The sequence below is a fragment of the Camelus bactrianus genome, chromosome 10, assembly GCF_048773025.1.
Source record: "Camelus bactrianus isolate YW-2024 breed Bactrian camel chromosome 10, ASM4877302v1, whole genome shotgun sequence".
In the NCBI taxonomy this organism is placed as follows: Eukaryota; Metazoa; Chordata; class Mammalia; order Artiodactyla; family Camelidae; genus Camelus; species Camelus bactrianus.
Genome location: NC_133548.1, coordinates 34,146,248 through 34,168,037, shown reverse-complemented (window position 1 = coordinate 34,168,037; position 21,790 = coordinate 34,146,248). Strand labels below are relative to the sequence as shown.

General features: G+C 48.4%; 1 protein-coding gene across 12 annotated transcripts in view; it reads left to right on the top strand.

The window, feature by feature from the left end:
* NAV2 (neuron navigator 2) overlaps positions 1–21,790 on the top strand; it is a 690,492-nt gene that overhangs the window by 531,632 nt on the left and 137,070 nt on the right. For all 12 annotated transcript variants that reach the window (XM_074372244.1, XM_074372243.1, XM_074372242.1 and 9 more), the window contains 4 exons: positions 1,516–2,593; positions 7,331–7,443; positions 12,994–13,102; positions 14,976–15,365. In XM_074372244.1, coding sequence (XP_074228345.1) covers positions 1,516–2,593; positions 7,331–7,443; positions 12,994–13,102; positions 14,976–15,365 — 1,690 coding nt within the window. The remainder of the gene's footprint in view (positions 1–1,515; positions 2,594–7,330; positions 7,444–12,993; positions 13,103–14,975; positions 15,366–21,790) is intronic.

Genomic DNA, 21,790 nt, shown 5'->3' with positions numbered 1-21,790 from the left:
AGGAAGATGTATGTGTTTTAAAACATTGGGAGGTCTGCGTTGGATCACCCTGGCGCTGCGGCTTCCCGGAGCAGCGGCGAGCGGAGGGAAGCAGCTCCTCTGCCGGGAGCTCTCCCCGCGCTCGGCGCTCCTGTCCCACAAGGGGCTGCCTTCACTCGGCGCTGGCGGCCGTTGACTTTTAAATCATAAAAAGCCGCTCTATATACAGTTTACTCTGTTGCTAGAAGGCGGTGGAACGTAGGTATTTAAAAAGAAAAAAAAAAAAAGAAAAAAGAGCAGAAGCAGCAGCCGTTAATCCCGCCAGGCTTCTGGGCACTGGAGCAGATGCGGATGACAAAAGTTAATTAGAAACATGAGCCGTTTAACCGAAAACACTTGTGACAATTGGAAGGCCAGCCTCTCCGGTTGGAGTTTTCCTAGGGAATCGTCGCGGGGGAAAGTGGCCGCAGCTGGGTAAGTCGCGTCCTCGTGGCTTTGCAGACACAGCCGTCTGTGTCTTTGAGGGCCCAGGTGCCGCATCCTCTCTGGGCCAGGCGGGCGTGGCTGTGGGTGGGCGCCGGTGCTGAGCTCCGTGGTCTCCCTGCCATCTCCTCTCTGACAGCTGCCACGACATGGGGGATGGATCTGCGTGGCTCTGAGTGCTGCCCCAGGAGGGGTGCCTCAGTCTTCATGTCTGTGATCCAGGCCACCTCAGTGCCTAGCAGAATGCCTTTGGAACCCACCCTTCTCAGAATAATTCCAGTTCTAGTTTGGGAATATTTTGAGGCTGTTCTGAGAAGAGTCTGGCCTGGGAAATACTCCCTGAGCACCAAGGGGGAAGCCTTGACTCTCAGATAACCTGCATGTTTTCCTGCGTGCAGTGAAACCTCGTGCACAGTTCAAACTCTTACGCTCAAATGCCTTTTTTATTTTAACTCCTGCTTGCATCATGCTCATAAATGTTTCAAAGTGCCAGTGTAGGAAGAACTGTTATGCTTTGATGAGATTTAGCAACTTGCACGGGTAGTTCTTCTGTGAAGATGATACCTGGTTGGTTTCTCTTTTTCTGTTTTTTGTTTTGTTTTGTTTTGTTTTTTGATTTGTTCTGTTTTAAAATCTTGGCTACATTGTTTATTCTTAAAGTTGGATAATTCTCAAATGTTTGGCTTAACTAGGAAACAGGGTTATGGGTTGAGATACTTCCTACATCATTTGTATACCATCACAGTGGTGGTGCGGGTTGCTGTGTGTTTTCCCATAAATGTGTGTTTCCTTGTGTCTCATGCACATTGATGTTAAGATCAGTGTGCTTTCACACAGCATACTGCCAAATGTGACAGGGGGGCATGTGAACAGACGGTGATGGAGAGCACAGGGAAGTCAAGGTGGGGTTTAAATTGAGCCACGGGTAATGCACAAAGCAGACTGGCACCTGGGTTGGAGCCGTCAGCTATGTCACTGTGGCCGACAACCCCTCGTGATCAGTGCAGGTCCACCGGTTTAATTCAGGCTTCCTTCTCTTCCCCATCTCTGCAGAGCCATTGGCCGGCCCAGCCTCCTCCCACCCCGGAATGATCGAAGATGCACCTGCTGCTTTGGAGAGCGGTGGCGCCTCCTCAGCCATCCCCCAGCCCGGCGCGGCCTCCAAGCCCTGGCGCAGCAGGTCAGTCAGCGTGAAACACAGTGCCACAGCCACCACGCTCTCAGTCAAGCCCCCAACGCCGGAGGCTCCCCGGCCCGCCCCTGAAGCCCTGAAGCCAGCCCCCAACAATCAGAGATCCATGCTGGAAAAACTAAAACTTTTCAACAGCAAGGGGACCTCCAAGGCAGGCGAGGGTCCAGGCTCACGGGACACAAGCTGTGAGCGGCTGGAGATTCTGCCCAGCTTCGAGGAGAGTGAAGAGATGGAGGCCGCTGGGCGCCCGCTGTCTGTGACAGGGCCCCCCTCCAACAGCCCCAAGATCGCACTCAAGGGCATCGCCCAGAGAACTTTCAGCAGGGCACTGACCAACAAGAAGAGTTCCCCGAAAGGCAGTGAGAAAGAAAAGGAGAAACAACAGCGAGAGAAGGAAAAGGAGAAAAGCAAGGACCTTGCCAAGAGAGCCTCGGTGACAGAGAGGCCGGACCTCAAGGAGGGGCCGAGAGAAGAGCCCAGCGGGCTGGCAGTGACCGAGATGCCAAAAAAGTCCTCCAAGATCGCCAGCTTCATCCCCAAAGGCGGGAAGCTCAACAGTGCCAAGAAGGAGGCTGCGGCCCCTTCCCACAGTGGAATACCAAAACCAGGGATGAAGAGCATGCCCGGGAAGTCCCCAAGTGCCCCCGCGCCTTCCAAGGAGGGGGAGCGGAGCCGGGGTGGGAAGCCAAGCTCAGGGCTCCCCCAGCAGAAGCCCCAGCTAGATGGCCGACACTCCAGTTCCTCCTCCAGCCTTGCATCCTCAGAAGGGAAAGGCCCAGGAGGGACCACCCTGAACCACAGCATCAGCAGCCAGACTGTCAGTGGGTCTGTCGGGACCACCCAGACCACAGGAAGCAATACTGTCAGTGTCCAGCTACCTCAGCCCCAGCAGCAATACAGCCACCCCAACACTGCCACGGTGGCGCCTTTCCTGTACAGGTAGGAGTGGCTGCCCGCCTGCCCAGCCTGGGCCTGTGGGCAGAAGAGCCTTTCTGGTGGATTCTGGGTCTTTGAGGGCTGGAATCAGGATGGCCTTCCAGGGACCTGGAGGCACACAGCTCAGGTGCCGTGTGAGAAGCTCCTAAGAGAGGCGTACAGTGTGCTTGAGGGACCATCACACAGCGCTGCAGGGTAGGGGTGCAGAAAGCTAAAGGGCGGGAGTAAAACGTGCGTTGATCCGGGATGAGGAGGAGTGGACCGGCACGTGGGGAGCCAGGGGCGTTGCCGGAGCAGCAGCAGCAGCGTGAGCAGCAGCGAGGAGGGTGGTTTGGTATCCCCCACAGGCTCCCACATTGGTCCTAAAGCATCCTTTTAAAAAATGCAAAACAAAAAACCATCATGCTGAGTGAGGCTTCTTCTCACAGAGGTGCTTATCTTGAAATTCCAGATTCTCACAGTTTCTCACCCCATCACACATACTAAGTGTTTTTTTTCAGGCCCTCCTGTGTTGCTGGGATTTTTTGAGAGGAGGACAGGACAGTGGTGAGCAGGAACTATTCTAGAAGAACAAAAGAACCCAAGTTGTATTTGGGGAGACAAGCCTGGGTGTTGGCATATGACTCCCTCCTGTCTGTCATTGGTCCCTCAGTCTCTCTGTCTCAGACGGCATGTCCCTGGGACCAGGGGAGACCTCGTGGAGCCAGGTAGTGCTGGCTCTGGGTGTTCCTGGCCCCACCAGGATGGTGGACGCTGGCTCCTGGTGATGCTTAATATGTGTGATGAGTCCTCTCCGGGCAGATGGAAGCCCCCCAACCCTGCTTTTAGGGGTTTCCAGGGCCTTGTTCAGGGCAGTGGGCCACACTGCCCTGCTGAATGGTAACTAATACCTCTCCACAGGTAAAGGGGGCCTGTGATTCAACGTCACAATCTAGGCTCCTATTTTATAGCTTCTACCCTAAGTGTACACACATGCACACCTGTCCACACACACTCGTACACCCGTCAGGGTGGATGTACATCGTGAACAGTCACACGAAAGTAAGGACACAAGTGCACATTCATACAGACCCTGCAAATGCACGTGTTCAGGCGTGTGTTTACACGCCTGTTCACGCACACAGACTCATACCCACACGTTTATTTTTCCTCTGTTGTGGTTTCCCAGAGAATTAGGTCTTCCCCCTCTCCCTGCCTGAGTTATGTGCTAGTTGGCTCTGTTTCTTTTCCTGCCAAGAACTGGTAGAACAGCTGGTCCAAACGAGTGATTTCAGAGTCCAACCAGCCGTGTCCAGCCAGTGAGGGACTGCCAGGCTTCTAAGAAGCTTTTTCCTCTTCTCTGTTCACCCTCCCCTTCAGCGTGGGCCCCACCAGGCCTTTTTAAGTGAGAGATGGTCATCTTTTTATTAAGTCAAGCTATCAGCTCAGCTCACAGTCCTGAGAAGGGTGCGAAGGCTCAGCTAACGACTCAGCACTTGTCCCCATGCTCAGCTTTGTATACAGTTGTTCTCTGAACCATGGAGGCCGCTGAATTGCTCCCTGTGACATTTTTATCATTACAGTCACATTAAGAGCCTTGAGGTAATGCATATTTAAGCTGCTCTTCCCAGATTCTTGATTTGCATTTTCAAAATTAAAATATGTGACAGCCTGATCACCATCAGTCCCACTCCCCCCCCACCTTTTTTTTTTTTTTGGCTGTAATCATTTGAAAAATTCTAAAACATTTAACCTCTTTTTTTTTTTTAATTTCAAGATTTTCTATAAGAGGAAAAACTCTTAATGATAAAACGCAAATGTCTCACAAAGAGGAAGAAGGAGAAAACATCAAGGTGTCTGTCAAGCTGTATTTTAGCATTAATACCGACCCCGTGTGATGTCCTTCTGGCTCCCCTGAGATGCCAGGGAGCAAGCTGGAAAGAAGAGCGCTGGGGTAGAAATCAGGACGCCTGGACTCTGCCTTTTATTAGCATTTGAGTCCCTCTGTGGCCTTGGGACCTGGCTGTAGGGACAGCTGTTGAAGATGCACCGAGTGTGTGTAGAGACCCAGCCATGGGCTTGGCCTGCCCCAGCTGGTTTGATCATTCTCACAACTCCATGAGCTAGGTACCTTTTCATCCCCATTCTACAGACAAGCAAACTGAGCCTTAGCATCATTAAACAACTTGCTCTGAGTCAGTGAGCTGATAGCTGGAAGAGCTAGTGTTTAAAGCCAAGTCTGTCCACCTCGAGGGACCAGGTGCTTAACCACAAAGCAGTCTTGACTCCAAATCACTGCCTCTCTCTTAGCCTCACCTGTAAAGTGAGAAGATGGGGCTAAATTAGAGGATTTTGGAAAATGGTTTAGACTCCTCTTATGCTCTAAGATTCTCTCTCAAGTTTACAGCTCACTGTGTGTAACTTACAGTGTTCCCTCCAGAACCTCTCCATGTTAGTGATGTTACCAAGGGATAAAAGGAAGATAAATCACTTTTCAGAATTACTGGTAATGAATTATAGTTATCAATTCAGAAGTCACACTGGACACCTCCATTGCTTTACACTTAAGTGCTTTTGTGTTGTATTCACCTGTAATTTTTGTAGCAGCCAGGGGAGGTCGCTGTTGTTACCCACTGATGTCCAGATGAGGGCTCAGACGTTCAGAAAGGTACAGTGACTTACCCAGATGTGTGTGGCTATCGAGTTAGAGACCCCAGACTGCAGCCAGCTCAGTGTTCTGCCCCCAAGTCTGCTGCTCCTTCCAGTACTCTCTAGCCTCTTTCTAGACTTAAAAACTTCTCACGTGTTCACTCAGCACACCCTGCTCAAGTGTCTGTGCACTTACGTTCTCATGTGCACACGTCAAAAGAGCCAAGCTTTGCTGTCAGAGAGCTCTTAGTCTATTAATTAGCTCATGTTGTAATAAGTAGGCATCCAGAGAATAAGGAATGTGCTGCAGATAAGTGCAGAACGTGGAGCTGTCTGATGGCAGAGTCAGGAAGACTTCCAGGCCAGGATGACGTGGGGACTGTGCCTTAAAGGCAGATTAGGAGCAAACTAAGGAAGAAAGAGGAAAAGCGCCTTGAGGCAGAGGTCATGATGACTTCAAAGACAAAACTGTAAAGGGCAGGGTATGATCTGAGAGAAACCACATGTGGGTGGGGCACAGGGCAGGGCTGTGTGCAAAGGGCAGGAGTGGTAGGAGATGGGGCTGAAAGTGAAGGAAGGGAGAATCCCACAATGTAGGGCATCTTCTACCATAAAAAGGACTTGAGACCTTATCCCACGGGCAGCGGGAAACCATCGGAGGCCTTTAACCAGTGGATGACAGGATCACATCAGTATCACGGAGATCAGTGGAGGAGGGAGTGGGGAGTGGACCAGGCCTAGGAACAGTCCAGAACAGAGGTCGTGGTTCGGATGCCTGCTTGGGCCCACAAAGGCCATCCACATGCGTGGTTCCGGGTGAGCGGGACAGTGGTACAGGGCACCCCATGCCTCTCTAGAGGGAGCAGCCACCACTTGTCACCAGCAGGTGCCACCCTGCATGAACGTGAGCTCAGTCCTTCCAGACTTGTTTTTCCCGGGAGAAGGCAGAAATCCAGATTTCCTGTGAAAATCTCCCAAGTTTTAAATGTGGAAATGAATTAAAGAGCTTTAAAATACCATACAGACCAATAAGAATAAATCCATGGGCCGGTTTCTATACCTGGCTGTCATTTGCAACCTCTAGGCTAGAGGCAGCACACCTGTTCCCAGAGTGCTTCCAGGACCTCGGCAGAGATGGTGAGAGCCTGGAGTCTGCTCAAGGGATGGAGAGGAGCCCTGGGAGTATCACAGTCCTGTAGAGGTAGAGATGACAGGAACGGGGAACCGACGGAACCAGTAGGAAGGTAGAGGCAGGGAGTATGGATGAACGATGTGGGGGTTATCAGTGCCTCCGCCCCAGCCTGTTATAGACATTTCATAAAATGGAAAGCATTTTCTTCACAGAGCGTTAAATCTGGTTGAATTAGCTCAGGATGCTAATGAATTAATAACGTTATACCCAGGGTTATGTGTCTGAGTGTAATTAGACATTTGCATGACACCCTGAAAAAGCAGAGGCAATTGTGGTAAGAGCACATGGCACGAAGCACTTGCCTTGATTTGCTGGACAAATAAGGGCATGGAGAGAAAGTGTGGGGAAATACAGATTTCAGTCATGTGTTGAAAGAATGATCAATGAGACCTTGCATCTCAGAAGACCTGAGCTCTGAATCAGACCTAGAGGGCAAACACACCTGCTTGGCACCCAATCCTGGCTGGTTGTACAGTCAGCTTTCCAGAGGCGGCTGTGTCAGGAGGATCTAGGGGCCCGTGGGGAGTCATCTTCATGTCAGTGGCGTCATCGCTTGCTTGCTGGCGTTGCTGGTTCCTTAGAAGTTGCTCTTTGGTTAAGTGATCCAAGCCACCTGGTCTCTGCAGCATTTTTCTGGCTAGACCTGGCGCCCCGATGGGGATGCAGGGACGCAGTCCCCAGTGAAGGATTGCAGATCCTCCATTTGGGTGAGGAATATTTCATCTTTTCCAGGTCGGTAGCTCTCTCTGTTTCTAGAACGTCGCTCCACATGCGCTAATGAATTATTTAGTGTCAGTCTGTTCTGTTTTAAAGCTTCTTGCTGAAGGAGGTGATGGTGGGGGCTGGGGTCGGACTCCAGTGGTTCAGATGTGGTGGTCACCGCTTGTGACAAATGTGTCTGCTCTAATTTGTGTGTGAAGGTCCCAGACAGACACCGAAGGGAATGTCACTGCCGAGTCCAGCTCAGGGGGTGTGACCATGGAGCCCAGCCACTACACCAAGAGTGGACAGCCTGCCCTGGAGGAGCTCACTGGTGAGTATGGCACCCGGAAATGCCGTGTCTCTTGGTGAGGAGGCCTCCCGTGCAACCACCTGCTGGAGGGGCCCAAACCCAGCTGGATGTGAAGTTGCTTCACTGTTGCCTTGATAGATGAGACTAACAAATTTATTTTGTGTCTTACTGCCTTCTTTCCCTCCTCTCTCTCTCTCATGGTCTACTCCCTCCTTCCCAGAATTGTCAGTCTTTTATCTGTTGGCAAATCTTATTTTAGGATAACCCTACTTCGCTCATGTAGGGGCTTTGGGCTGCTCGGGTACTTTACTTTGAACCTCCTTGGTTACTCTTCAGATGAAGTGGCCTTCCAAAAAGCGTGGGAACTCTGAAATGAATGGACTTTTTTCCTCTTCCCTTTGTGGAAGCATTGATTGAAAACTGTTCTGAGCACCCTCCACTAATTGGAAGGATTTCAGCATGCTGCTTTTACCAAAAACAAAAATATCTAAATTTTATTTTAACTATAACCTAAGACAAAGGTGATTAAAGGGGCATTCATTATATTATACAAAAACATAAAATCTGCACCTGTCATATATTTAATTCCACAAATGTTTATTTGTGTTATACTGTTCGTTCGTTTGTTCCTTCCTTCCTTCCCTCCTTCCTTCCCCATTTATCATTACACATTAGTGCAGTATGATCGCTAGTAAAGTGACCACAGCAGTTGTGGGCTATAGATGTAAAAGTCCTTAAGGAAACAGAAATAGAAGTGCCAAAGGTGGCAGGCCCTGACCACCAGGCCTGCTACTTGTCACTCCGCCTCACAGCTGCACGTGCAGACAGTGCCGTGGATAGAGCGAGGCCTGCTTGGCTGCTGTGTTTAGAAATTCGCCCTGCTCGCGTCTGTGCACTCGAGGCCAGAGCCTTTAGATACTTGGCACCAAGGGTTTCCTCCTGCCTTCTTCTCTGGCTGGCTCCCTCTTCTGCTTCTCCTCCACTTCCAGGATGTCCTGGTGTCCTTTTATTTTATTTTTTTAAAGTGAGGTATATCACATTCTTAAAGAAGATGCTAACTTTTTGGCATCTGAATTAGAATTTCTACTGCCGTGCATCCTGACCTGCCACCATCTCTGTCCCTGGTCCCCATTCCCCAGCTCTGAGCCCTGTGTCTCGGCAAGGTCTCATCGGGGAGGTGAGTCGTGACCCACACATTTAGCAGTGACTGTGTCGTTCTTTACACATCTTAGCACTTCCAGAGTTGGGGTAAAAATCAAATCCATGTTTGAAATCCATTATTAGACTAAATATCCATGGCCCCTCTATTTTCATAGCCACATTACAGCTGTGGAATTGGTCTGCAGCCCATATGATCGACTCCTACCCGTTTGACCACTAGCTTTGAGTATTAATTTCAGAGGATCTGAGCGATTTAACTATTTCCTTCTGGTTCTGCTGGCTGGGCACAGAGATGGGCCAGAGAGGTTTTAAGCCACTTGTAAGTAAGTGATCCATCTTACTGTGGTTCAGGGCCGCACATTTGGCATTGATTTTATGTTTATTTCTTTCTCAGGTTTTAGCTCCCTTGCCAGTGAGGACATGGGAGGGCAGGAAAAGGGCCAGCTCTCAGGAGAAGGGTGTGGAGTTTAGATGACTCCTCAGGTCTCCACACACATTCCAGACTGTGTTCTTATGTGCACACATCAAAAGAGCCAGGCCGGTGCATCAGATGTGTGTCCCGGGGAGGAGTGTGGATTATGTCAGATGTGGGGGCTCAGTGAAATTCACAACATGAAAAGCAAAAGTGGCAGCCAGAGAACACACCACACGGCACTTCGATTTCAGAGCGACAGACGACAGCCTGGGATCCTTTCACCCCTTTTCTCCCCGTGTCTCCTCTGCATCAGGACATTAAAACCAAGTAAGAGCTCAGGAAGCCAAAGATGCTGTCAGCTGGTTTGGGGACCAGGACTGTGCAGCCAGTCACGCCAGATAAAGCATAGCACTCGTTGGTGTTAGGTCAAAGGGTGTTGGTTGCTAAGGAAAATTTCTTAACCAGGATAGCTTGCCTTTACATTCAAGTGGTGGAACTCACATGTGGGCTGTACCACGCGAATAATTTTATGGGGATGCTACATATAGCATGATCCTTTGAAACTTACCTACAGCCGATCCCTTGAAATGACAGTAAGTGGCTATATTTAGAAGTGGACATTTATGAGACTGTTTGATCAATTGCTGCGTCTTTCCCCTCACTTATGCAAGTAGGTGAATTTCCCCATGGTGCTCTGTCACTTACATAGCGTTACAGGTGAGACATGCACCTTGGATTGTAGTGTTAGAAGGAACCACATCTGCGTGTTATCCGGTCCGTGAATCCCTTCTGTCATTCATTGGTGAATCGTCTTTCAGTCTCTGCTTGAATATTTCTCATGACGGAAAGCTTATTCCTTCATAAGGGAGTCCTCCCATATTTTGTTGGCTTTAACTGGTAATGGAGTTCTTTTTTCTGACATTTCTAAATCACTGGATATAACCCAGCCTCCTGAAGCTCAACAGACCATTTCTGTTCTTTTCCATGTAGCGGCATGCCCCTAGCCTCCTTCTTCCAAGTAAAAGTCCCATATTCTGCCCGTGTTCCTTATGTGACACCCTGACATCCTCACACTCTGCTCTGTTTGGTCAGAATGTGGTTCTCGCCATTGTGGCCAGTGGCTTGAGGGAGGACTGCCCTTGGCAGACGCAGGTCGGGCACAGAGAGACGTGGAATAGCTCACTCGGTATTTTAAGATCTCTGTCTATGGGCCGAAAGGGCCCAGCCATTTCCACCGGGGCATGGTTGCATTTTTATTTTATTCAGGCTATGAGTTGGTAGGAAAATCTTACATTAAAGCCATCTTCTAAGCAGACAGAACTAGCAATTCAGAACGTGATCACCTAAGGAAGGCAGGTGGATTACTGGTTTGTGCTTCTGTGTTTCTCTTGGAATCTGGTATATGCTGGGCGGGGGGCAGACGTTTCCCAGTGGGACCCCTCAGAGGGAAACAGGATGGTCAGATTCAACAAGCCTTCATTTTGTGCCAGATGTATCACGTGTCATCTGCGCCTCCTAAACTTGAGAGAAGGGTTTCTATCCCCATTTTACAGATAACATTCGAAGAAGATAAGTGACTTGTCCAAGGTCAAGTGGCTAGTGGGTGGCAATGCTGCTGTTCAAACCTTGATTTGTCAGAATGCAAAATCTTTGCCTTTACTTCAGGGCTGCACGGACCAGACATCTTTTGGACAACAAATATTTCTTGAGCATCTATAGATTTGTATGGGGGTTACCAAAAATAAAGGGAAGATTCCATCCCATGTGGAAGAGCTTTGGATTTCTAAAGGAGAGTTAACACAGGCAAATATGTCATTAGTAGAGACATGGGTCATTAGCAGAGACATGGAGATATTGCAGGTTTGCTTCCAGACCACTGCAATAAAGCAAAGATTGCGATAAAGCAAGTCACACAGATTTTTTTTTTTTTTTGGTTTTCCAGTGCATGTAAAAGTTGTTTACACCAAAAAAAGTTTTTAAAAAAGTTGTTTACACCATACTGCTGTCTATTAATGTGCAATGGCCTTATGTCTAAACAAATAATGCATATACCTCAATTAAAAACTACATTGTTGCTTACAAATGCTAAGCATCATCTGAGCCTGCAGTGAGTCATAATCTTTTTGCTGGTGGAGGGTTTGAAATAGTGTGAAAATTACCAAAGTGTGACACAGAAACACAGCAAATGCTGTTGGAAAAATGGCACCAGTAGACTTGTTCGATGCATGATCGCCACAAACCTTCAGTTTGTAAAAATCACAGTATCTGTGAAGTGCAATAAAGAGACAGCACAGTAAGACAAGGTATGCCTACAAATATAGTTACTACACTTTTGTGTGTGATTAAGTTAATTAATGAGGGTAATTTGAAAACTAGGGCCTAGAGCTATCCAGAGGATCAGTACTTTTTTGGCAGCCTTTACACAGATAAAGTGTGGCCAAGCTGGCAGTAAGAGATATTTAATTGATGGCTCAGGAGATAGATGCAGTTACATTCCTCCAAGGCCACGAGAGGAAGGTAAAGTAGACATTTATCTCTGTGTTCGTTTAAGAACACGTACATACACATATGTATTTTAAAGAATTGGGTGAGAAAGGCAAGTTTGACCATTTTTCAGATAAGAGAAAAATGCCTTCCAAATTTCTCTTGGTTAGGAGGGAGCAAATTGAAAACACAGGCGTTTTCAAGGATAGAGAGCTTGCTATAGCAAATTTCCTCCAGATAATCAATCATTGAACCCATCCCCCAGCCTCCAGGCCCCACCACACTGAGGATAACCTGAGGAAACGGCCATCTGTCTCAGAAGGAAAGTTGCTTCCATGACATTTTTCAGGGGCCTGTTGCCCTATGAATGACCATTGCTGGAAGTCCTACTTGGTGTCTGCTGTAAATTCCACTTGCTGCTGCCCGTGTGTGCTAAGTCCTCTATGGAGATTTGTTTAACGGTATTGCTTAGCACTTAAAATAGTCATCAACTTCTAAAGACCCTTGACTGTGGTCTTCTCAGCCTTCCTGAAATCACTCTCAGGGAAGAAGTGTGATTCCTTTCATCACGGCTGTAGGCGTTTCACTTTGCCTCTTCCCCCGGTAAGCCCAGGAAAACAGAGTCGCCAGACAGCCTGACATGAGGCTGCTCCGAGAGGACACGTGACTTCCTGGCTTGTGTGTAGCAACTTCTGTGCCAGCTTGACCTCCCTGGTCCAGGTGTTTAGTGGGAAATGTTGCTCGGAGAATGGAAGTCCTGTGTCCCCCGGAGAGCCCGAATATTCTCGAATGCGCCCCTCTCTGCAGCACCAGCTGGCGCGAGTTGAGTGCTGGTGGCGGGCACTGCCCTCAGGGCTCCGTTTAGTCCCTCCAGACACCCCTTGAGGTCGGCACTGTGACTGTGCTCCTTTAGGGTTGTGGAATCTGAAGGATGGAGAGGGTGATCACTCAGCCACGGAGGAGAGGAGCCAGAATTTGAGATGGCATACACAACAAATTGAACAAAGAAAAAGGCAAACCTTTCTCCGTAGAAATATTTGTGATTAATAAGGGCAGATCTTTAAGCCACGACAAGTTAACTATGTGTCACTTGAGGCCAGTGGATAGCAGCACCTGGGTAAGATACGACCCCTGGGTAAGAAAACAGTGCCTCCCCTACTCCTGCACAGGTGGAAGATGATTCCCCGGCACTGGTCACACCTAACGCGAGTGTGTCTTTATGGGAGACAGTGTGTGTAATGTCTCAGACTCCGTGCTTTGCTTCTCCCATGGGCTGGACCTCACCTATTGCTGGAGGGGCCCGTAGGGAGAAGGACTTCTCTCTTGAGATTTAATACGTTCTCTGGGCATCCATGCATGCATGCATTCATTCATTATCTGTTGTGTCTTGAGCACCTTCAGTGAGCCAGGCCCTGAGCAGGGAACACAGTTATGGTCACAGGTGTGATTGCTGTTCCCATGAATCTCACCATCTCTCTGAGAGTTAGTCTTCTCCACCCTCATCTCTCCAGGGGAAGATCCGGAGGCTCGGCGACTGCGCACAGTGAAGAACATCGCTGATCTGCGGCAGAACCTGGAGGAGACCATGTCCAGCCTACGGGGCACTCAGGTCACACACAGGTACCTGGAGCGCGAATCGCCATACTGAGCTCGCTAGTAACTTGATTTTCACATGGCTGCACCTGCCGCTAGCAAAGTGATTTGGTTAATAATGGAATAAATAACCGTGATCACCAGATATGTTAGAATTCACCCAAGAATGCCGCGCGGCTTGCAGAAGTGTCAGGAACAAAAACCAGTAGAGACAGGACCCTGCCCAAAGCAGAGGTTTGCCCAGTCTGTTCCACAGAGGATATTGCAGGCCAGCTGCGTTTAAATTTCCCCTTGCTTGTGTTTTCCAAAACGATACTGTGCTGTTGAAACGAGCAGGTGAACTGTATTTGACCTGTGTGATAAAGTGAATAACTTGAATTCCTACCCTGTCTTCTGACCCACAGCACTCCGTAATGTTGTTAGTCATGCACGTGTATGAGACACGTACGGAAATATTTATAAAAACGTAGGATCGTGTTTAAACCGTGATTTCGTTGGATGAAATCTAGGATTACATTGGAACCATTTATCAGCTTCTTTTCATTGTTGAGCCAGAGGGTGAAGAGGATGCAGCGCCGGGACACCCTTGGTTTTGGCAGAACCAGGTCTCACGGTTTGCGTTTGGCCTTGATAATCAGTATAGGCCCAGCTGCCCCCAGTGAGCACCTGGGTGGAAGGAGGGTCTCCTTTGCTTCTCCAGTTTCATTCAGTCTTTGATAAATGAATACAGCAAGGAGACTGCAGGGCTTCCTCCCTGCCAGCAACTTTGACAGATCAGGGTTAAGCACTGTGGGTTCTTAAAGACCAGGACCCGAAACTTAGGGGCTCCTAATGTGAGGAAAGTCAGGCCCACTGCTTCCAGGTTTGGAGGGAAACAAAAACAGTGGAGGCAACAAACTGGTTCTTCTTTAGAGGAGAGTAAATTGTCCAGGGGACATGGATAAGTCCGTAGATTCTCGACGGCGTGGAGCCAGGTGCTGGAACCCTGACTCTGTGATTGAGTTTGAAGTACCGCTGTTTCCACCATCTTTGCCATGATGACTTACTGTGGATTACAACAGCTTGGTGGACCTCTTGGCTTGGGCTAGGATGGTAATCATGACTGGAGGGAGAGCCCAGGCTTTTTCTCCTATGGGAAAGATCGCTCTCTCGGCTCAGTTACTAGATGCTAGCGCAGTTCTGAGTACACTGGTTGTCTATGGTGCCATAAGACCTGCAAGGCTAGAAAGACAGTGGACTGATTGCAACAGAGGCTTCTTGACGGCCAGGAACATCTCAGTCTCCTGAGATTCAGACCCAGCTAGTTTGATTTATTACAGATCCCAGATCTCGAGCAGAGGCATTTACCACTCTTTCCTGGCCTTTTGCCACCGAACTGTAGTTGTCATTTTGCACAAAAGTCGGGGGAAAATGGATATTACAGAGTTAGAAAATCCGGGCCCTCACTACCTGCTTTGTCCAGAGGGAGCTGAAGATGTGAAATGATCTTAGAAACTCTGGAGTGGACGCGCACATCCTGCCTTAGGAAAGGAGAGCTGAGATGCAGCATCCTTGGACCAGGGGGCGGCGGCTGCCCATCCTCACCAGTCCAGCATTTTCTGCTTCCTGTCCTGGGCTGGAAAGAAGATTCCAGTGGTTAAGATCATTTATTTAAAGTAATTGGAAATGGGTATCTTGTAGCATGTTTTAGGGGAAAAGTCTCCACTGGGCTTTTGCAAATGTCACGTAGATGGCAGCTTCGTCTTAACGAAGGACTGGCACTGGGTGGTGTGTTGGTCCCTATTATTTGTTCCTATTTTGTATATGGGAAATATTTCATCATTCTGAAAAAAAAATTAAAGAACTGCAAAGGCTCCCAGGCACATTGGGTTCTAACCCAAGGCTGGTTTTGTGTTTTTAGCACATTGGAAACCACGTTTGACACCAATGTCACCACGGAGATAAGCGGGCGCAGTATTCTCAGCCTGACGGGCAGGCCCACCCCTCTCTCCTGGAGGCTCGGCCAGTCCAGCCCTCGGCTCCAGGCGGGAGATGCCCCCTCCATGGGCAACGGGTACCCGCCCCGCGCCAACGCCAGCCGCTTCATCAACGCCGAGTCAGGCCGCTATGTGTACTCCGCCCCCCTGCGGAGGCAGCTGGCCTCCAGGGGCAGTGGCGTCTGCCACGTGGACGTCTCGGACAAGGCAGGAGACGAGATGGACCTGGAAGGCCTCGGCATGGACGCCCCTGGCTACATGAGCGATGGGGACGTTCTGAGCAAGAACATCCGGGCAGACGACATCACGAGTGGGTGAGTTCCTGGGCCTTCCCTCTATTCCCAGAGCAGGGCGAGGCGTGGGTGGGGGGAGGCGTGGCACCTGCTGCCTCTTCTGCAGGGCTGATTCACATTCTCTGGAGGAGAGCGAACCGCCTTCCTCCCCTTATGTCCACCTCGGCGCATGTGTGTGTGGAGGGAAGCCTTCTGGGGTGAATTACAAAACCTGGGCGGCAGTCAGGTTTGGCAGTAACTTGCTGGGCAGTTCCAGCAAGGCTCCACCAGCAGCCAGAGTGACACTGGGCAACCAACCATATTGTGTCAGTCCTTTAAATGTGCCTTGCACTTAGGCTGCCTGGCCCTACAGGATCTGGCCTTTATCTGCCTCTTAGATCTCATCATCTTCCACCCTCCTTGCTTCTGCTGCTGCAGCTGTTTGTTCTATTTCTCAGTCTCATCAAACTCTTTTCTGCCTCAGGGCCTTTGCACTGTTTCTCTGTCTGCATTCTGTTGCCCAGATCTGTTTCCCCGGTTCCTTCTGGCTGCTCAGCAGGCATCTCTTTGGAGAGGTCCTCCTTGCTCCTTCAACTTGAAGTCATTTTTGTAGCCTGCCCCAGGCCTAGTCTTCTCCATCACCCTATCTTATGCTCTTTTTGAAAGCTTATCACTGTTTCAAATTATCCTGAGGATGGGTTTTGATCTGTCTCCCTGCTCACTCCTTGCAACAAGAAGGGCTGTGAAGCAGGGGCAGCATCTGGCTTGGTCACCACTGAATCCCCAGTGTGTTGTCTGTGGAAGAGCTTACAAACATTGCTGAATTAACGAGCATGTAGCTCAAGGAATGAAGGAACAAGCCCAACCTCTCTGTAGCAGGTGAAGTCAAGGGGAGTGATGAGCTGGTGTCCGAGCCGGCCTGTGACCGCGTGTGGCCATAGGCTTGGCTTCTTTTTCTGCCCCACTTCCAGGTCACCTTGTAAACTGAAATGCATCTGTTGACTCCACTTGCCTGTGACTTACTTCTTCATCACTCTTTATCTGGGTTGCCCAGAAGTTCTCCAAGATCCTTTCCTTCTCTGACATTCTAGCAGGCAAAATTACAGATCATAAAAATCAGGCAGAATGGCCATGCCACTCGTTTTCATGGGCAAGCACCTCGTGGGTGAGTCAGTATTTTCATAATTGTAATAATAGCTCGTTCTCCCACTGCGTGCCAAGCACTGTGCTGGACGCTTTCTATATATATATTATCTGTCCCACCCTCACAATAGTCCTTTGAGGGAGGTAACATCATCCCCATCTTATGGGCGAGTAAACTGAGGTTCAGGAAGGCTAAATAACTTGCCCAGGTTAAGTGGTTAAGAGGCAGAGCCCAGGGCCAGTGGCTTCCTAGCTGTCTCGCTTTAACCACTATGCTGCCCCGTCTTGCCCGACATTGTAGCGCTGTGATGAAATAGCACAACTACTTGCTTTATTTCAAAATTGATTTACTTTTGCTTATTTCTGCCTGTCTGACTGGAAGTGTTCTTTTAATTAATTAAAATCTTACAGAGAGTTGCTTTGGCTTCCTGCCTGTGACTTTTAGAACCATGCCATAGTGAAATCTTGGAAGACAGGAGCCACCAAACCCTTATAATATGACAAGTTCCTGCTCTCCGGATGGCTAGGAAAGTGAATGGCCTGATAATTCAAATGATCCAATTAAGTGAGAGCATCATTTTGTGTCTCCAGTTTTACATGAGTGTGGAAGTAGTAACGAATACCTATTACTAAAGTTGCATGTAATTTAATCTTCTATTATTATTTAGAAGACCTTTGGTATTCAGCCTGGCCTCAAGGTTACCATTATCATTTACTACTGTAATATACTACCAAAATATTTTGGGATTATTTTGAGATTTTTGTATCCTGTAAGAAAGAGTTCATTTTCTTTTCAGGTCAATCTTTCGATCAATACGTGAAGATGTATTTATGTTGATGTAGTACTGACAGTTTCCACAAGGTGGAGACATTGAAACACCCTAAACTGAACCTTAGCGGGGAAATGCTTAGTTTCTTCAGCTATTCAAACCAGAGCCTTTGCCCCTGCTAAAAAAAAAAAAAAAGCACAAATGTTTACATTTCACTTCTGCTTTGGGAAGCTTACATTTTTAGCACGTGAGATAGCGCTTAGAGCAAGTGTAGATAAAAGTGCAGAAAATGTAAGCAAACCACCCAGTTATTGAAATCGGAGAACTCTGTTCTACTCCCCTCCCTCCCTTTTAATGTAGACATTTACCTGCACAATGAAGAGAGGCAGCCCAGATGGCATTTAGTGCTCCTTCTGGTTGTGATGTTGTACAGCGCTGTTCAAACATGACTGCCCTCTATTGGAGATGCACTCGAGTTTCTGCTTTGAGGCCAGGTTATCGGTTTGGCTTTACATGCAGAGTTCAGGACACGCCATTTAATGTCCTTTGTACTCAGTTCTTTTTCCTGTTCTAAACATGACAAGGTTGTAGATATGGAAGGACTAGTCATTTAGTCTGTGCTTCAGAAGCTGCCCAGTAAGTCAAAATCCTGAGGCAACTGGTGTAGTGGGAAAAAGACAGCAGATGAGCTTCAGTCCTGCTCTGTCCCTCGTGAGCTCGTGACATTAAGCACATCATTCAACTTCCCAAAGCCTTGAAGCACTACAGTTAATTGGGTTTTTAACCTTCTACCATGAGATTTCTCTTTGAGGCTGTGTCTGATTGATGGCAGATATCTGATAAAGACACACAGTTTCAGACTGGGTCTGGATGTCTTATCAATCTCAAAGATCCAGGCGCTTGGAAACAATGAAATGATGGCTGTTTTCATCCAGATGTTTGCTTGGCTTAGTGGAAACAGCCTTGATGTATGAGGAATATATAAATCAGTATGGAGGCTCTTTGAGGAAAGTTCTTGTAAAACTTTACAGCGAGTTTATTTAGCCAGGCTGATAGGGAAGTAAATTTCTAGTTTCTGAAGACATATGGCCTTTATTTAAAAAATAACACTGTACCTCATCTTGGTAGAGCAGCTGTCTTTTGATGTCTCCAGTTCATTGTCTCCACTGGATCTGAGCGCACAGGCACCTGTGTGTATCATTCAGTTCTCTCTAAGCGGGGACTGACATCACTTGATTTCCGTGGAGTTTAACTAAGAAACTAATGGCACATGCCTTTGGTCTCTGTGTATGTGTATTTATTAAACCCTTCTATTGCATTTAGTATGTGCCAGGCATGTCTAAGTACTTTACAAGAAATTGACTGACCTCACTACTTCATTTTATTAGATTGATAAATTGGGCTTCAGCTGTAGTTAGTGGAAAAGAAATAAAAGTAACAGAAGAAGATGTCTCTGACTAAGTTTTAATCTGTGAAGTCAATCGGTCTATTCATCTTCTAAAAATTCAGAGTGCCATATGGTATAGACTAAAATTAAAGGGAAAGACTTAGCGTCCATATGTTTGGAAAGATTTTTATTTTTCTTTTCAAAGGAGGCACTGAATTGTATAATGTTCCAAAGTATGACTCTACCTCCCCTTCCGGGTGAAAAAAAAAAGAACCATTTAAATTTAACATCAGAAATTTCTCCAGGAGCCTTTGATGGCTTCCCATTGCCTGTGGGAACTGATCTCAACTTTTTAACTGAACAAGGGAGGCTGTTTATGGTCTTTCCCTCAGCTGCCCTCCCTGCCTTCTCCCTGGCCACCTCCCTCCTCACCCACCCCACACTCCCCACTGCCTAGGACTGGCTGCCATTTGTTACCAAAGGCTGTTTCCTGCATTTGCAAAGCTCCGTGCCAGAGGACATGCTGCTTTCTCCCTGGAATTCCTTTCCCCTCTAGCCCATCTGACTGATCCTTAAAAAAAAAAAAAAAAAAAAAAAAAAACCTCCTCTGTGATGCCCTCCTGGACTCCCTCAGTCAGAGTTAGCTCTGTCTTGTGTGTTTCTGGTGCCCTTGGTTCACACCTAGGTTAGGTGAGAACCTTTCTCTTTGCATAGGAAGCATTTGAGAGGGACTGGGTGGCGTTGAGGAAAGAGTACAGTCTTAAGAGGCAAGCAGATTTGAGATTTCATCCTGGCCCTGCCAAATGAATTGGAACCCGTTTTTAACATTTCGGAATTAGAGATAGAACTTGAAGAGCACCTGGCAGAATCTGGGATGCTCAGGAAATGTCATGCACTGTGTGTGTGTGTCTGTCTTCTCCGCCAAACATGGAGCACCAAGAAGGCAGAGGGGCCCATTATTTTTCTCAATGCCAGAGAATAACATAAGTAGGAATTTAATAAATATTTTGTGAGTGGTCTGTCTTTCAGGCCTGCCCTCTCAGGACCTTGGGCTTGTGTGACTTGCCACCACCAGCTGTGAAAGTCAGTGATTCTATTTGCAGAACATTCGGAGGAAATCAATTTAGTCTCTCATATCCTTTTGGTACAATGCATAGCTCCATCTAGTGGCCAATACAGGATGTGCTTCTGAGCTTTGCTTTTAATTCAAAAAATCATCATATTTGGCGTAAGACTGAGAGATGGTGTTATTCAAGGCTGAGAAAGTGGAGATTGTGGAATCTGACTTATCTTTAAATGTGGCCTGACCCATAGTGCAGTGTAGGGGAGAAAGTGGGGTTGTGAGCAAGCTGGTCTTCAGAGCCTGGTTTTTGATGGCTGAAGTCTTCCCTGTTAAGGTGTCGGATTGCTCCATCCAGAGCTACCATGTGTGCCTTCTGGGAGACTTGAGCCCTCAGAAGGTGAGGAACCATCCCTGCTGAATTACGTGTAGTTCTGTGAGCACGTCAGGGTGTGTCTTAGTCACCTCAGGCTGCTACAGCACGATACCACAGACTGGGTGGGTACGCAACGGACGTTGTTTCTCACAGCTCTGGAGGCTGGAGGTCCGTGATCCAGGTGCCGGCATGGGCGGGTTCTGGTGAGGGCCCCCTTGCTGGCTTGCTGTGTCCTCCCACAGCAGAGAGAAGCTGTGGAGTGTCTTTGTCTTCCTCTAAGGGCACTAATCCCATTATCGGGGCCCACCCTCATGACCTCATCAAACCCAGTAACCTCCCAGAAGCTCCACCTCCAGATATCATCACATCGGTGACTACGACTTCGACATATAAATTGGCCGGGGGTGGGGGAAGCATAAACATTTAGCCTGACAGGGTACATCATTCTCATGTGCAACACCCTGCACTTAGGTGGCCTTCCTGTCTTTGCCTGCCAGGTCACCTCCTCAAGGAAGCCTTCCCTGATTCTATCCAAGCAGAGGTGGTGATTCTTTCTTCTGGGCCCTCATGGTACTTGACATTCCCGTAATAGCCCTGATAGCACTGCATTGGAATTATTGCAGATATCTATGTGTGTATAAAATCAAACAAGGCACCATACAAAATATTTTTTTCGACTGTTTCAGTGCATTAATTAATTCTGGAAGGGACAGAGCCCATATCTGTTTCCAGCTCTTAAAGATCAAAGTTAGATCTGCCTCAGATGCTCCCCTATCTTCATTGGCTGGCGCAGGGCCTATTCCATAGTCAGTGGCTGGTGAATACTCACTGAATAAATGAGACAGCTGACCGTCAGCAAAGCAAGCAGTTACATACCTCTGGATGAGGAGGGGCTTCAGATTGAAGCCCCTTGAACTTGACACCCCAGCTGTGTGGTCTTCCTCTCCTCGGCCCTGTCTCGTACAGTCTGCTTGTTCCAGACCTGGACCACCTCTGTCCCAGTGAGCTGGACCCTGGCAGCACAGGAACCAGAGACAGCTCAGGTCCCAGAGCCCACACCGCAGGGGTGGGGGTTGGGGCCGAGGTGCCCCGTCCCTCTTCCTCCCTCCAGGGACCTTCAGGGGACAAATGAGGGAAGCGTTTCTCACCAAGTCAGCGTAGAACACAGCAGGCGACCCCCTGAGTCAAAAAGGTGGCATTGATAGCGTGAAAGGCTCTTTCTTATCTGGAGAAGACTCCTCATGGTCTTTCCGGACCAGACCTGCAGTAACCCTGACGGGCTGTTGTTCCTGGCAGACTGGTAGGCAAGGAAGCCAAAATACGCCTTGTGGCCAAAACGAGCCTGAAGCCAAGAGAAGTGATTTTAGGTGAGGCCATCCTGAAAGGCACGGGGTCAGGGCAGTTTCCAGCCGGGTGTGGCCAGCATCTCTGGGATTTAAAAAAGATGGGCTCTTGTTTCTCTGGGTCAGTTTCTCTGAAATGATCATGGCTGGTGGGGCTCTTGGAAAGCTTGAGAATCCCAGGTTTCCGGTAAGCCACTGGGTGAGTCTCAGGGATGGTAGGAAGGTTGAAATGTCATGGACAGTTGGAGACAGCCCTGCAGACAGACAGATCTTGGCCTTGGGCAAACTGCTTGGCCCTAAAGAACTACATTTCTCTACACACACACACACACACTCACACACACACACGTGTGAAAAACACACTGGCACTCCAGCATGAAGCCGCAGG